Consider the following 17,927-nt stretch of genomic DNA (forward strand, 5'->3'; position numbering starts at 1 on the left):
GTCGCCTCCTCTTTCGTATTCACTCATCTTCCCTTCTACTCTCATCTTCCAATCCAATTCCGAAATAATAAATAAATAAAGAAGAGTTTTTTTCATATTCATAAATTTATACAAAATTTCAAGAATTAGTTAGGATTTTGGATTTTGGTTCAAATGTTAGAATTTTGGAGTGGGAATAGAGGGCGTTTTTTTTTTTTTTTTTTTTTTTTGGAATTTTAAGCAAATATATATATATAAATAATAAAGGATAATTACAGTGTGGGCCACTTGGCCAAATACAACCCAAAATGCTAACAAGCCTAAATGGAGGCCCAACTAAGGAATGTTAGAATTTTGGAGTGGGAATAGAGGGCGTTTTTTTTTTTTTTTTGAAATTTTAAGCAAATATATATATAAATAATAAAGGATAATTACAGTGTGGGCCATTTGGCCAAATACAACCCAAAATGCTAACAAGCCTAAATGGAGGCCCAACTAAGGAAAGCCTAGGACCGAAATTCAAATCTAATAACAACTATTAACGACCTGTTTAGCCGTTAATGGAGATTATTAGGTGACAATCCGATTTGTAATAGAGGGCGTTTGGAGGATATATAGACAGGATTGTTGTATTATGTGATGCACCGTAGACCTCTCCTTTATTTATTATACGTAGTAGATGTTATACAGCAAGATATATCATCTATCAGTACCATAAATATATATATATATATATATATTTATATATATATATATATATCAAAATAATTAATTAGTTTAAAATAAATCCATTACAGCTATAGGATAAGTATAGAACTTGCAATTGAGAATTGAGATGTCTTTGATGTGAAGAGAGAGGGTGATTAATTGAGTTGTTGAGCAGTACTAAAGTAGTTGGAGCGAGGGGGCAAGCCAAGACACCAAGCAAAAACCTCAAATGTTGCCTCTTGGCCAGAACAGTAATAACAGCTGTATCGTCCATTAACATTGACATTGAAGAAGAGATGCTGCTATTGATTCCTGGTGGGATATTTCTATGTGATTAAACCATTCTGGAAACACTTCCCATAAATACAATGAAACGACGTTGTTCAATTAAAGGTAAAAAGGTAAATGTCATTTTCTGTTAATGGCTGGTTGTTGGCATGTCCTTAAGTGCAACAATCTTATAGTTTAGGAGGTTGTTTTTAGTTCAAGGGAGTTTCTCGCAATTGACTTATAGTTTAAGGGATTTAATGCACTTAACCCTTTAAAATATAAAATTTAGTATAAAAGAATGAGTGAGTATTATTGTAATTTCATTGAACATCGCTTTTTCGTCTTGCTTTATCAATCCGGCCCAGCTTTATAATAGTCTGGTAAATTTAGGCCTGGCTCCAAATAGGCCTGTCTGCAGTATCCAAAAAGAAAAATAGAAAAAAGGGCATTGTTCAGGGTCAGATTTGAGATTTTAGCTTTTTATGCTTTTGAGTTTCAGTTTTTTGTTCTAATGCAGCTCAAAATAGACTCACTTTTATTAAATTTGATTCTGACAAACAAATGCTTTTTGCATATACTGTCAAATTAGAATATATATATAAATATAGCAGTACTAGCATGATAGAACCAAAATGCCTGACAGCATTAAGTTGGTTTCTCATTTTTCATGCATTTATTCTGGTAAACAAAGTCAATTTGCAGAGCCACCAATGCAAAGCCATTCATTCTGGAAGATCTTGTCGCACACCAAATTGGGATTAATGGCACTGAAGAATTCGGTTGTGAGATTGAACTTTTGTGTGACGCTGAAGCATGTGTCGCCAATTTCTGCCCCATAAATCGTTGTACAAACCGGAACTGGCTTTCCGAACCCAACTGCACAATCACACAACATAAAAATAATGTATAAATATATGTGAACCATGTATAGCAATGTAAAAATTATATACGTATTTGTTGTTGTAATGTCAAAACTTACTGCCGAGATTAATTCTGCTCTCGACCATGGAAATTATGAGCAGGAAAGAGAGAAACAGGAGAATGTTAAAGAAGATGGCTGTTTTGTGGTTTGCCTGATGAGCCATGCTGATACTTGTATCCTTTTCGTCTACTGAATTGAATCTCTTTTCGGTTTATCAACTTCACTGAAATATGACATATTTATGGTGACAAGGTCGGGTGAGGGAACAAGAAATGAAGGGAGATCGATGTTATCTGAGATTTTTATGAGGCGGCCGGCTTCATTGTGAGTGATGCAGCAATGCGTTTAGGAATTTTTGTTTTAACAATAACAAAATTATGAAGCATAGAACCGGCTAAAGGTTAGTACTCCTCACCTGCCGGTTATGCTTCATGTGCTTGTAAAAAATAAATAAATTATTAGAGATCAAATACGAATTGGAGATTGCATTACTTATTCTAAAAAGGAGAAGGTGTAAATCACAAAAGAGCCAACCCATCAATCATCATCAAAGCAAGCCCAAGTCCATGCAAGAAGGCCCGCTAGATTTCTCCAAATTCAAATCCCGTCAAAGGTGGCCTCTCACATGAAATCATGAAAGGATCCAAAGCTATGTGGATTGATAATTTTGGTTTTAAAAAAATGGTTAACAGAAAAAGAACACAAAAGTTTGATTAAAGCATATGGTTTATTTGTAAAATGATTTTGATACAGCAATTTGACTGTATAACGCCTATACCGTTATCTTTCAAACTAAGGGTGCACGGCAGCCCGAGATTAATCTGATTTTTTTTATAGGTTTGGACAACTATTTTTACAATTAGGGTTGGGTTTGAGTTGAAAATTTTCAATCCAAATTTAATTAGGGCTAAGGTGCTAGCAACCCTTACAAATCGGAAACAGAATTCTACTATTATTTTCATATATTTTTATTTTAAATATATTATTTATAATATTCAGGTTATCATCCCCCCCTTTTTTTTTTCTTTTTTCTTTTTTTTCAACTTATCTAATCGCGTATCCAGAAGAGGGTTGGGTTGGGCTCCAACCCACCCCTAATTTATTTATTTTTTTTTAATTACTATGGGTAATTTTAATCCAACCAAACAAAAAAAAAAAAAATTATTATCAATATTAGCTCACTCAAACAAGCCCAAGTCAGTTAAGCCACAATACTAAAATAAAGGTCCAAGCCAAACAAGCCCTAATAAAAAATATTGCTTAAGAAATTGTGTTATTAAATTTATGTTTAATTTTAGCCGATTCTATTGACAATTTCTGGATCCACCCCTTTTATCTTATTTAAATTTTAATTTATTATATGTTGATACATTGGAGTATTAAATTTATAAGAATCTATTTGTATTTTATTAAATTTTGCAAGTTTTTAAATTTATAAGAATTTATTTGTATTTTATTAAAATTTTGCAAGTTTTTAAAACTTTATGCTTAGGAGTAATTTAATGAGTAATTTAAATTCATTTTGGACAATACGTGGGGATTGGCGATATGGCTATTCTATCCTTTTACTCATCAAACACAAAATCTCAATCCGAGTTGCAAAGTCAAGTTTTAAAATAAAAGGACGAATTGGACTCTAGTTGAGTAGTTATGATTGAAAATCAAGTTAGAGTTAAACATTTCATATATCGAGTTGGGCTTGATCTATACCTTCAAACTGCTCAAGTTGCAACCTTACAATTTGTACATAATCAAGATAATAAATATTAAAAACAAAATAGAGAGTTCTCAAGAGGTGTACCCGTATAACTTTACTCTTAGAGTCTTAAAACCTTTTTTGTAATCAAGTTCCTAATGCCTTTTAAGGATAATTATATCCAGTTATATGTTTGTTCGAATGCTTATATGCAATAAAATGTGTTTACTTTGCGAAAGCAAAATAATTATGCCTTATACTTTACAAATGCACATGCACTTTCATTAGTGGCATAATATGCAGGATTGTAGTATATTAAAATTTAAAACTTTCTCCTCATCTTTTTAAAGTAAAAAAAAAAAAAATATAGTGTGCAAGTTGTCATTTGAATATGTGAGTTTTTTGATAAGCTTGAAAAGGAAAATTGCATAGTTTGTAAAAGGTGTATTTATGCCTTTTAATATATGAAAATTTCAAGAGGCAAATAAGTAGGCTTTGTAGTTTATTTCTGTTTTCAACCCACAAGTTCTGTCATATTGATTGTGCAGTTTTTAAAAACGTGTATAATTATGCGTTTTACATAAAAGTGGAGTCCAGATCAGCCTGGGTCTACCATTCACAGATTTGTGGAAGCTATCACACAAATGCTTAGAGATTCCACTCCCATCACAGGATATGTTAGTCTTTGCAGTCTATATAGCAAGCTATGCGTTTAACCCAAAATGTGTAGAAGAAATATAAAAAAGACTTTTGAATACAAAAAATAATTCTGGATTAAAGTGGCTCGAATAAAGATTTTCGAAGAAAATTAATTCAGGATTAGCGGTTAGAGTGGCTCGAATAAAGACTTTCAAGCACGAAATATAATTCAGGATTAATGATTAGAGCGGAGGTGTAGGACTAGACTAAAGACTTTGGAACACAGAAACCAACACTATGCATCCCATTTTTGTATATGCATTTGGCTCGAGTTTAAGCCATAATACTATAAAATGATATATATACTAATATACGGAGTAATATATATATATACACACACATCTATGTCTTTCTGGCAAAATTTTCGTTTTGTTCATTTCAAAACTTACCATAACAAAGAGTAAAATAATTCAGAGTTAATTGGTCTAACATCATTCATATATATATGTGAGGAATTTATGAAAGAATAATTTTTTTTTAAAGATAAACAGAGTTTTTTTTTCTTTTCAAACAAGCAAAAGAGAAGATCAAGAAACAGAACAATAGACAGAGTTGAAATGTTCAAGAAATTAATAAAAAAAAATGATTAATAAGAGAATAGTCTTCTCTTTTATTTTATCTTAATTTTTTATTCCAATAATTATTTCCAAGTTGATGTCTTCGACAGACGCATTCAATTCCGACTTTTTAAGTCTTCGTTTGAAGTCTTCGGCAACTGTAGCATTGTCTTTCACTAGCAGTGACCACACAACCCAACAAGAATTGCAATCTCAACCCTATCTGCAACCCAAATTAATTTTTTTAAAAAAAAAACTCAAATCATTTACTTAGAAATTGAATCTCTTAATTCACAACAAATTCATGTAGGATTAGCCAATAAATTCAAATGGAACCCAAAAATATAAATCAGATCCTACTAATTGTGATCCTAAATATGCTACCTATGGCTATGGTGGTTGTGCAGAACTATAAACACAATTTTCACTTAGTAGTTGGTGTACACACAGCGCAGATTAAAGATAACAATATAAGAAAACTTATGAACTATAGAACAATCTTGTCATATTATTTTTGAGCTGTTATTAACTATATACAAATTTACAAAAATTACATTTGAGGACTCCATCCTTGATCCTTCCAACAATTTCACCCTGGCCAAGCCGATTCAGCCTCTCTGACACGGCACCATCTTTCTCCGAGTCAACTCGCTCTTCCCGCATACCTATGGCGACTTTTTATCCCACCGTAGAACCTTTAATTTCTCTCCAAATATATCCGATCAAATCGCCGGAATCTTACAACCACCGGCGATATTGGAAGCATTTAACTAACTCTGGCCCCAGCAGTTCAAGTACATGACTTGCCGGAGAGACTCGTCGGTCTTCTTTTTCCTCTCCTCTCCGCTGCCAAATCCGTCGATGTTGGAATCGACCATGCCGGAAAACGGCCGGAGATCGGCCTTGCCGTGCTGAAGAGATCGAAGGCCGGACTTCCATTTATGCCCCTCATCGGAATGGCCACTTACAACGGCGACACTGGCCGCCATCCAAACCCGGTTCAAGTAACTCATTCTGTTTCTGGTTCCAACTTACAAACTGAAACAACCGTGCTTTGTGTTTGCTTTTCTATGCTTTGCTTTGTGTGTTTTTTTGCTGTACTGAAGATGCTGAGAGAGGGTCTATTTAAATAGAGAAAAGAGATATGGTGGTTTTGTGAAACCGGAAACTGGAAACCGTCTAGTCGAGTGGTTTTGGTATGTTACTGACAACGAGATGATCCGAGGATTTTGGATGGTTTCGGAAGTATAGATAACGTACGAATCATGCTGAATCGTCAATTTCTCGCCAAACCCGTTTGATGGAAATGTCTAGTCTTAAAATTGTAAGGATAATCTTGTAAAAAATAATAATAATAAAATTGTATATATAATGTTACATTTTTCTCATAATTCAACAAATTTACATAGTGAATTTAACAAATTTTAAATTGACAATGCAATCACTAAGTAGATATAATAAATTTTCAATTTAAATGGACAACGCAATCACTTGTTTTAAATTGACAATCGCTCAAACTTCACTCATTCAAATTCATGTCAAGATAATTTTAATTATTTTTTACCAAATTTAAAATAAAGCATTTAAATTTCAATAGCTGAAATTCAAATTATTTACTGATTTATTAAAAGTGGAGTTCATTTATTTGAAGAATGAATATTAATTAATTCCTAAAGTAATATAATATGTTACTATAAATTTGTATCACTCTCACCATCTCATATAAAAAGCATCACACTTTTATTTTTAAAATGTCAAAAAATTCTTTCAAACTATTGTTTTTTTTTTTCTTCAAATTATCTTTAAATTCTTAAAAAGTAGGATTTATTTATTTATTTATTATTATTATTATTTGGCTTAAGTTCTACCGTTTTGTATAAGTTTTGATATTGGTCTTTTTTAAAAAAAAGATTAAAGATTGATCATACTTTTAAATATTTCTATTAGGCAACAAACAATTCACTAAAATAACATTAATGTTAAGAGTGTTTTTTTTTTTAATCCCAAAACTAACCTAATTTGTTTCTTCCAAGAGCAACCACTTCTATCAGGGAAAACAATGGTAAAAACAAAAATTGAGAAAAATAACAACGTAATCAGGATGGATCCAAAAATTCTAAGTTAGAGGATAATATTGAATTGTTTAAACAATTTAAAGGGGACAAAGATAATATTTCGTATGTACATATATCATAGTGACAAAATAACATAGTAAAATAATGAAAAAAAAAAAAAAAAAAATTCAAAAGGAGCAATTACCCCTGAAGTGTACAATGCTCCGTCCTGAACGTAACTAGGGTAGTTTAAGGTAATTCGTTTGGTTTGTAAGAAAAATTAAAAATGGAATCAGCTTCTAATTTTTTATTTTTTTTAAAAAATAAACCAATATCAAAACCTATTGTAAATGATGGGACTAAAAACCCTAAAAACTGTTAAAATCAATAAAGTTGTGTGGTCTTGAGAAAAAGAGAACCGTGCTACGAGATAAGGGGGTACAAAAATGTTAGGAAACGATACGACATTTTATCTGAAAACCGCGAGAAGTTGAGGTATCTATTATAAGCATTACTGTAGCTGCATGCAGCAGTGAAGGGGACAGACTGACAGAGGGCGTGCTTATCCGAAGGCAATGTGATGACTCATCTAAATGCACCCAATATGCATCCACCAAGTTCCTTCCTCCCTCCCTTTCGATATTTGATTCCACAAAATGGGTCCCACCAAACAACAATTATTATACCGTGTAGGAATCTGTCTTTTTCATTGACATAAGGGTAATTCTGTCCTTTTCCTTGACACCAGGGTAACCTTGTCCTTTGGGTCTCAATACAAAAATCAGAAATGGACGACAGTGACACGTGAAGCGGACATGGAGTGGGCCAGTCCCTCCTGCTTCCGAGTAATTCTGGAGCATCAAGGAAATGACGTGGCATGGCCCTATGGGACATCACGTGCTAGAGATGGACTCCATCACCCTGTTATTATCGTCTTTGCAGGAGGAGTACTGGTTTTTATTAAAAGCGGTACCATGATGGACCAACTATGGTGTTACACGGTATACTTTTCTTCGGTTCGATTTAAATAAAAATAAAGAACAGTCCAAATAAAATGAATTTCATTTTAAGTATTTGATAAATTATATGAGTGTACATGATCTACATTATTTACAAATATGTTTATTTGAATGAGTGTTAGGATTCGGGAAATTGATATATTTCTTGACTATAACAAATACACCAACCAAACAAATAAACATATTAGTAAAATATATATATATATTTTAAGTAATTTCTTAAAAAATTCATTGCATTGCACAAATAAAGACATTATGTCAATCTGAAAATCAAAATAACTAAAATATAATAAAAATACTAATTTAATTTTTAAGGATATATTAAGTGTATTTTGAAGTTATTATCAAATATTTTGATCAAAATTATTGGTCAACCACAATTTGCACATATTTTCTAATGTTAAAATTCATATACTCTCTCTGGCTCAAAATACTTGTCCATCTTTCCATTTTGAAATGTCCCACAAAATATATGTCCCATTTAAAAATTGAATGTAGTATTTTTTATAACATTTCTAAACTATCCTTTTACCTAAACAAAAGCATTAATTACGGAGTACTATTTTGTCTTTTAGTAAGAGCATATTTGAAACTTCACTCTTATCCATATAACAAATAACTATTAAAACTCTAATATCATAAAAAGTTGGAAAGAGAGAGTACTTATTGCACATACCTAATATCTTGGGTGTTTTTTTTTTGCATATTTTTTTAAATAATAGTGTTTTTTTTTTTTAATCACTAAATTATAACACTTGATGGTCTTTGCTCCCTCATTTTCTTAGTTTATTTATTTTTATTTGCTTGTATAAAGGTTCCTTTAAAATTATTGAAAAGTTCTATATCCCGAGATACGACATCCATCATCAGATCTAACAATCGAAAGACCTGAAGGATACAACAGAATTTTAGAATTTTCCCAACTCAAGACCTTGGTTGATATTTATCACTTTTTTCGTTATTTTCTTAAAAAATTGACCAAAACGTCGTCGGTTTTAGGCCCAGAAACAAAAATAAAGCGGCTTGAGGTGCAACAAAAATAAAGCGGCTTGAGGTGTAATTATTTCAAGGCTGTTTGTACTTAAAACCACCAACTTCCTAAAATCTATATATATATATACACACACACACACACACACACCCATACGTACACACAGAGAGATTGATCTCCAGCATTTTAAGACTATCTCTTATGTGTTAGTATCCACTTGTATAGGAATAGGACGGGTCGATAATTACAAGCAATGTTCATCAACATCATTAGGTAGGCTCATTGTCGTCTTCTTTTTTTGAATTTTATCGCCTTTGTAATCATTCATGTGAGGTCCACAAATTCACTTTCTTAATTATTTCAAATTAAACCACTCATATTGTATAATCCCACTCGATAAAAAACAAGAAACTTATCCACTCGCTTTGAACCTACTCCTAGATATATAATCTTCCTCTTCCATTGCCCATCAATTTATAATTCATTACTTTCAATTATTAAATTACTATCCAGCAAGGTTAAGAAGATATGATCTCCCTCATTTCAGTGTCCATCAATTTATTATTCATTACTTTCTATTATTAAATTAAATATGTTACTTAATACTTTTGATTATCATATTAAATATCTGGTTTGCTATGAATGATACACGCTTAGTACTTTGTTTGGTTGCTTCATGTAAGACATTAATCCACAACTCTACTTAATTCAGGATTCGGTTTTACTACTAGTTCATGAATACGAATCAAATCAAGGTCTTTCAAGACAACTTATTTCATGAAACCAAAGAATTTAAACCTCGAGTGTGTAACAAATAAACCTGTTTTAAAATCTATGATTAGCATAATGGGATTAAATTGTTTCCATGGGATGCCAAACACGCCATAACGATGCAACATTAAAATTCAATACATTGTTTGGATTCACCAGGTATGAAGATTATATTAAGCTTAGTGGACCACTGGACACAGTGTATGGTATCTAGATCGCAATCCATTGTCCATAATATCCAGCAAATTAAACTAAGAAAACAAGATTATTATTTGCATAGTATAATCTGCTTTTTAGCTGTCAAGTGTCAACTCATTTAGGAACAACAACTAGCAATTTTAAATTAGAAAAATCTTAAACAAAAGAGCTTTTGATTAGGTTTTGCTAAAATGATCAGTCACCATATACATTATAGAATAAAACCTTTAAACAAAACCACATCAGTCACCATACTTGTAACACAACCTGATTGATGACTAAAAATGCACACCAAGTTGCATCAGAAGTTCTTTTAAATCATAAACACAATGAAACTGGTTGGTTTCCACAAGCAGGCTCAAGAAAATCCGAAAATTTATGTAAATAAAAAGCTTTTTACATGATCTCCAATTGTCTGAATGGCCGAATTTCTAGTGAAGAACTAGCCATGGCGTAAAATGTATTTAAGATGAGACAACTTATGAACTTGGGAACAAAAAAAAAAAACCACAATTTCATTTCTAATCAAGCTTGCCATCTAATCCCAGCAATTTCAAATACATTTTCTGTATCACACATTTCATAAACACCCCGGTGCTTCAGTCAAGAACAGCAGGGTTAAAAATTCAATACCAGCTTATAAAATCTTTTGCTTAAGCATATAAAATCGGCATGTTACACTAAATCAACACCTTCAACCTGCTGTCGAGCAAGATATCTTTCTCTCCTTTCTTTCTGCAAAAACGAATGAGGACCAAAGAGGATTTTAAGCAATGTACAAGGAACAACTTACAGAAGCCCAGCCGGATAAGTAAAAGTCTCACCCATTCATCTATAACAAGTCCTTCAGCCACGATTCTTGGACCTGTCTCTTCTGGAGGCTTTTTTCGAGCCTCAACTGCAGCGTCAGCCTCAGCCAATTGTCGATTAAGTTTTTCCAGTGTCTTACCAAAATCAGACACTATAGACTCAGAAATTAAGGAAAAAATATTGCATATATACACATGCAAGTGCAAAAAGATACTAAATTAGTCATATTTTTATATTACTTACAGGGCAGGGTCGTTCTGCATCAAGGAAGACAACCTGCAAAATCTGTTCAATGGCTACTTCATCCTTTTGCTCATCAAACTGTTTAAAAATTGTCAAATAACACAAATTCTCCGTCATTGATATGACAGATAGCTGTTCAAAAGGTTCATAGTAATGATTAAGTTGAATTGTGTACAAAATGAAGTTTCTGATTTGAATTTTATTTGAGAAAAATGAACTCTACAGTTCAGTTAGATGTAAAATTGCAGGGACAACTGATTAATTTCCATAACCATCAACCAGTCCAAATTGAAAATTGTAACATGTCAAGACATTGAATCTCTTCTCCGTTCGATTGCATCATCTGGAAAATTAGCAGATGACATTAAAAACTGGTGCCAAAACCTATTAACTCAACAGTAACAGATTCACGAATTACGATAGTGTGGCCATATGCAGTGATTGCCAATGACTACAAAGTGACAAGGTCCTTATTAAAGAATAATGCTAGGGGAAGGGAAATACCAAAACTAATATGGATTGAAACTGATCGAAAGATATCACAGAATTTGGTTGAACAGGGAATTTTTCTTTAGATATAGTGGAATGGCAAAACAAGATTCATGTAGCCGACCCCAAAGAGTTGGATGATGCTTTATTTAGTTATCTGATATACATTTTAGGTGCATATCCAACCAAGTGTAAGACACACGTTCCCTACCCATGTTTGACTATTGTTTGACCACTACGGGTGCTTCACCTACTTCGGAAAAGTCCATGTAACATGAACAAAAACGATTGAAATAATCTGTCTGACAAATCATTTAAATTTGCTTAAGAATTCTGCAACTTCAAGTCATCATATAATAAACTCAAATGCATCAATTAGAAAGAAAAAAAAGTGTGAATCTGACTCGAAAGAATCAACTATGAGAAATATGACATTTAAAGTTATGGTAAGTTTGTCATGAAGGTGAAAAGATTCCACAAACACTCTTATCTTTATCAATTAAGACCAAACACTAAATATGGGACAAGCAATATTTACCAGTTCTGGTACAAAATCCATTTCCCCTTTTACTTTTAAGCTCATTATCTTGAACTTAACCCTGCTCTTCTGACCTAGTAGTTTCTCATTGTTCTCCGGATGCTCCACAAATTTGAACACTGTCAGGATAAGTTTGAATTGTAATGAGGACGTCGCTTAGCAGTAGGGCCTTCATTCAGTCCACAAATGCAGCATAACAGGGCCGAAAAAAAAACATGGAGTACTAAGAAAAATGATGTTACCAGTTGCAATAAGACTTTCATTGGGAGCAAGCATGCCCCCTGGAGGACGCATGTAACAGCTCTTAGGTGCAGTTGTTTGAAACTAAAATATAACAAAAAAAATCACCAGTTAGACGGCTAAATTAGGGAATAATGTTGATGAGTAATGAAATAGATCAACATAATAATTAATTACAAAAAAAGCAGGCAGGTGATATAATGCATCATATTTTTTTGCTTGATAAGAAAAGTATTTTAATATAATAGGTGCAGGATGTAATGTAGAGTCCATTGCTTGTTGCAACGGTAACAGTTTGAGCTGCCAGACTGTATAGATGTGAGTTCAGGACCAAGAGCAGCCATTTTTGTATAAAATGAGGTCAAAGGTTAGGTTTGACTAGTCCCAGCTCCCCGCATAGGCAGTTCAAGATATAGATTTAAACGGGAAACTTGAACCCTCTACCTTTAACTTTGAAAGGAGAGAAAGAACCACTACGTAACAGGCCTTGTTAACACTCGTTTGTAGTTTAAAAAACCCTTATATATATATATATATATATATATATATCTACCAAACTTTACTGAACCTTAGCAGAAACTTCTGAACTCCCTTTCAAATGTATTATCAAGAATCTCTGACCAAGCTTCTAGAAATTGTTGCCAAATTTTTGGGGAAAAAATTCCATCCAAATGTTATAATTCTTAATAAAGGAATTCAGAATACGGTCAGAGAAAGTAAATGCCCATATCTGAGACAAGCAAGACAGATAAAAAGTATCAAGCACAAGAAAGAACCACTAATAGACAAAGCTAAATATTCCATACCTTGAAAGCAACACGAGACCTGCATATGTTCTTTATCCTAATTGCACTCCTCACCTGTTTACCTGGTTCGTCTTTAAATTACATAAACAAGAAAATCAAACAAATTAGTCAACAATAAAACATATTTGAAAGAAAAGTTGCGGTACAATTAAACAAAAAATATAGTTCCTGATGAGAACATAAAGGATGTGGCATAACATATTAGCATTAAACTAATCTATGAACAAACCCCAAAAATGCAGATCAGAGAGAGAGCAAGGAAATATCCACATTTATTAAAGTATCCTAATCTAATAAACAAGGCAAAGAAAAATTAAGTTCAAGAGCACTTCAAATCCTCCTCTCAATACTCAAACCCATGCCATAGAATAAAAGCTAACATGCAAAATCAATTGAAACAAGACTAAATGAAGAAAACCCAGATCAAAACTCCAGAAATTGATTACAAAATCACACCCAAAACTGATTGTGTTTGTGTGTGTATATATATATATGTGTGTGTAACCATGAGACTTACAGGGAAAGTAGAGTTTGTTGGGAGGATCGAGACTAAGTCTGCGCCTACTGGGAAGAAGGGACTTTGCCATGGACGAGACCGAGTTGGGATAAAGAAGATTAGAATGATCCATGGTTTGATTCTGCAGATGAACAGTACTACTACTCTGCGAAGAAGAAGAAGAAGCATTGGTCGAGTGCCAAAACGGCAGTCTACAGAGACGCCACACTTTCCCTTCCGAAATCGACTTTTCGTTGGTCACAGCCATTCTCTTCTCTCGCCAGAATCTGACCCACTTCACCGGGAATCGATTTCAGGGCACCGCCACGCAGTTACTTCTAAGAGTGTCTCGTACAATCCATATCACTTTATACGGGAATGATATATCATTGTCATATATATACATACATATATCTATCTATATATTTATATTCATACGAATTGAGCTTTTAGGAGTGTTTGATTGGGACATGGCGGTGGCCAATCCATGGTTTTGAAACAGTTGGGATCTTTAAATGTTGGAATTAGCTGTATTTGATTTGATTTGATGTTCTCTCTACTTCCCAATTTCTTTGGTTCCCGGGTTTTGGCAGTTGGTGCTACAAATTATGGACACTCAGAAAAATTGAGATCTATGTGCATTGGCCTAATGAATACTTTTCTATCTATCTAACAAATAGCAGTGTCGCATTTTTAACTTTATAATAAAGTATTATTATTCACAATTGATGATAATGATACCACTTTTTTATCTGTTAAATCGATGTTCGGATCTTTTTCTTCTAGAGAGGATCTAATCCTATTATGGAATTTAAAGAAGATGATCCGTTATCGTTTTGTTTATTGTGCGTGAGAAAAAGTGAATCACGCTACTAACAAACAACATTGATATTAAAATATATGAACCTTTTTCTTTTTTTTTTCTCCTAGAGAAGATCCAATCCCATTTTGTAACTTTTAAATCAATGTTCGGACCTTTTTATCCAAGAGGATCAATTCCCATTATGGAATATAAAGGAGATGATGTAAGCTTGTAAGATGGTTTTATTGGGAGGTCAGAGTTGTAAATATGAGTCACGAAATTTCAATTATTATATAATTTGAATAAAATTGAATGTATATAATCTTACTTTCGCGCTCTCTTCCATTAAAATATCACTTTTTGCAAATAGTCCGGTAAACTTCTTAAACAACTTTTTATAAAAAAAATCTCGAATTATTGGGGAATAGAAAAAAAGTAATAGATAATAGTTATCCCATCAATATAAACGGTCTAAATTGAAGTCACTACCTCTTCGTGTTAATAATTGGCCAAATATTTGATTACATTTTGGTATAATAATATGTATATCAAACTTCGGTTTCAATATATAGTTAAGCCTAAGTTTATAACCAATTATTACATATAAAAAGTTGATATTGAACATGCATGAAAGCCATGATACATTATGATGTTTTCACATGTTGTGATGCCCTCAAAAGAATAACGTACATTGGAATACTGGATGATACTCCTATCCCATGTGGCCCTCTCGCAAAAGCATCCATTCTTTTGCTTTCCGTCAAATGCATGCATACATATATATATATATATATATATATTCTTGATTGGCAATCTTTTTTTCTGCCATGAATTAGGCAAATGGTAACTTGCCAGGGTATAATCTAGCAGCTTTGTATAAAGCCACTTTCTCTCCCAAAATTTCTGACACTGATTATACACATTGGACCCATAGAATATAAGGCACTGCATTAATCTCCATAGAAATAATATAAGCCAGTGAGGTGGTTAGAGTTTGATCTCTGGTTACATGGTAAAATTTAAACCGTCCGATATAAGTATGTCAGAAGTCATGAAAGAAACAATTTTGAAGCTACTATCTTCCTTGAAGAGTTTTTGAAAATAAGTCCAATCAATTATTAAAATTTTGTCGCCTTTGCTCCAATTTATCCAATCCATGAGGATCAGCAATAACTGTAAAATCCAATTCTAATTCTCGTACGGCACCGAAATTGCTGGATTAGATTCAAATGGGTAAACAAGGTAAGCTAGCATGTTTGCATGAATATAGGTTATTAATAAATACATTCATAAATATAAATTTGTGTAGACTTTACTTATTCGTGAACGTGAACCATGTAAGCTAGTATGTTTGCATGAATATAGGTTATTAATAAATACATTCATAAATATATAAATTTGTGTAGACTTTACTCGATCATGAACACTCATGAATATAAATTTCAGTAGTGTTGTAAAATTTATTATTAGGTCCACCACCAAAATGTTTTGGTCCAAGTTTACAATACACAAGCAAAATGTCTTGCTTCAAAGTCACATCTCAAGGTGAAATCTTTTTTCATACTCTCAATGTATTGGGCATCAAATCTCACTACAAGCTGTGCTTGGAATAAGGACATGGAATTTCATACTAATTTTATAACCCATTTAGTTCACTATTTTGTTTTTTTAAATTAAGTACACTTCCTACTTGAAGAGGTTGAATTCATTTTATCAACAAGTGTTAATATAATTTACTTCAGATATGGTTCAATGATTTAAATGCTATACTCTGAAGTTTAACAAGTCCAATGTTATATTTTGAAATTGGAATCGTTCGGATTCGAGTCGAGTCGGGTGTTCTTTGTGGCGAGTCTTTTTCGGTTCGGGTTCGGTGTGAAGGCAAAAGGTTTATGTTTTTCCGAACACCTGAGCTAAATTTTCTTTATTTCCTGTCCAAAAAGTAGGATCTGTTTGTTTGGTTTGTAAGTGAAAAATCAGTTCTAAAAATTCAGAAAATAGGAGTTATCACACAATCACACCAACCAAACAATAAATACACAATTCAAAATTCAACAAACCAAGCAAGAATCAACCTTAATTGAAACACCAATTCTCAAAATAGGAGTTATCTGATGGATCAAAATTACATTTTTTTTTTTTTTTTTTGTGTATTTACATTTCATAAGTGTGATTTCTTTTTTTTTCTTTCATCAATTGGGACCCCAACAGCTCAAGTACATGACTTTTCTGAGAGACTCTTCCGACTGCTTTGCCTTGTCGTCTCTCACTCTGCTCGAAACCACCGCCGATGACGACGAAGAAAGCTTCTTGGCCTGAGAGAATGACCGAAGATTGGTCTTGGCGTGCTGGTGTATGGATCTTATGGTGTAGTTCCACCTACAGAATCCCTGATCTTTCAACGCCTCTACGGCTGCCATGCTCGCTGCCACCATCCAAGCTCTGCTCGTTGAACTCATCTTCTTTCTTTCTTTGATCTTTCAGTACACAATTTGAAGACTTGAATATATATTGATTGCACTAAAGTTCGTGTTTTGATGAATGAGATGAGAGGAACGGAGAATATATATATACCGCATACACTCATACATGTGTGATGTGATAACAAAATTGAAAACCAGCGATTGAAAAACGATAGGCTGAGGCAAATGGTTTCTTGTTTTGAATTACCGATTTGTCCTCATGAATTAGTCATGGCAATGCAATGAGTTAGGGGGTAGAATATAAATTTTGTCATATTTCTGCCCACTTGATAGTGATGAGCCCACAGCCGTGTGTTTTCAGCCCAAAGATTGGGAGGAAAATTTAGTTGTTTAATAATTTGGAGTGGGTTTAGTTTGGTTCGAGGATAAGCTGGTTTTTTAAAGATTGTGTGCCAACTTGGTTCTATCCTTGCGTGACACCGTCTATGGAGAACCACTGTATCTAGACCATCTATGTAATATATGTATAGTAATAAATTATCGAATACTCACATTGTTTTGAATACCATAATTGTATGGTTCACAATATCAATCATAGTTGTGATATCAGTTGCGGTTATGATATAATGGATTTAAAGAAAGTCCGTATAAATTGGCCGATACAAATTGCATATCGGACTTAAAAAGAAATCACGTATCGAACAATACAGCGAAACTATAAAGTGATCGATTTCTCTCCCTCTGTTTTGTTGCTAGTATTATTAACAAATACAATGTACAAAAACTCTCTTTCAAGCAGCAATTACATCAAATTTTTTTGGGGAAAAAAAAAAAAAGAGTAAAAACTAAATTTAGACCCTCCATCTTTCACATTACAACCTGTACCATATGACAGTTGTTTAAAGTCACACAAACTTTCCTTTAAATAAGCATATCGTGACTCTTGAGTGACATCATCATATTTTCCATATTAAACTAATGCTGCCATAAAAAATAAAAAAATCATGTCAAAATTTCATAAAATGAAATTAACGAGCTAGTTAATAATAAAGCTTAGAGGATTTAAAGTTAGACTGAAATGCATGATTTACTTAATTTTGACACAAATTATTAACAGTATAGTCTTCATATATTCCTTTTTAAATGGTGAAATTTTTTGTTGACAAAAATAGGATAAGAGCTCATTGGTGGTGTAATAGTGCATCTTGTAGATAGA

At 32.9% G+C, this 17,927-nt stretch overlaps 2 protein-coding genes across 3 annotated transcripts; both read right to left on the minus strand.

The window, feature by feature from the left end:
• Positions 1-10,222: 10,222 nt before the first annotated feature.
• LOC132307296 (vesicle-associated protein 4-2-like) lies at positions 10,223-14,144 on the minus strand. 2 transcript variants are annotated; one of them, XM_059805014.1, is made up of 7 exons: positions 13,508-14,142; positions 12,991-13,061; positions 12,187-12,268; positions 11,945-12,063; positions 10,918-10,995; positions 10,689-10,808; positions 10,223-10,599 (listed from the first exon to the last, which is right to left on the minus strand). In XM_059805014.1, exons 1-7 carry the CDS (start codon positions 13,752-13,754, stop codon positions 10,540-10,542), a joined length of 777 nt encoding a protein of 258 aa, XP_059660997.1. In that variant the 5' UTR covers positions 13,755-14,142; the 3' UTR covers positions 10,223-10,539. The 2 variants fall into 2 exon arrangements, with proteins under 2 accessions (XP_059660997.1, XP_059660999.1); XM_059805016.1 differs by lacking the exon at positions 10,223-10,599 and having other exon boundaries at positions 10,689-10,825; positions 13,508-14,144.
• Positions 14,145-16,315: 2,171 nt separating this feature from the next.
• Positions 16,316-16,937, minus strand: LOC132310283 (uncharacterized). Its single transcript, XM_059808471.1, has one exon. The coding sequence runs from the start codon at positions 16,745-16,747 to the stop codon at positions 16,481-16,483; it is 267 nt and encodes an 88-aa protein (XP_059664454.1). The 5' UTR covers positions 16,748-16,937; the 3' UTR covers positions 16,316-16,480.
• Between the last annotated feature and the right edge of the window lie 990 nt (positions 16,938-17,927).

Source organism: Cornus florida, unplaced genomic scaffold, assembly GCF_030987335.1.
Source record: "Cornus florida cultivar Cherokee Brave unplaced genomic scaffold, ASM3098733v1 CherokeeBrave_3.0.0_Hap2_Chr05, whole genome shotgun sequence".
In the NCBI taxonomy this organism is placed as follows: Eukaryota; Viridiplantae; Streptophyta; class Magnoliopsida; order Cornales; family Cornaceae; genus Cornus; species Cornus florida.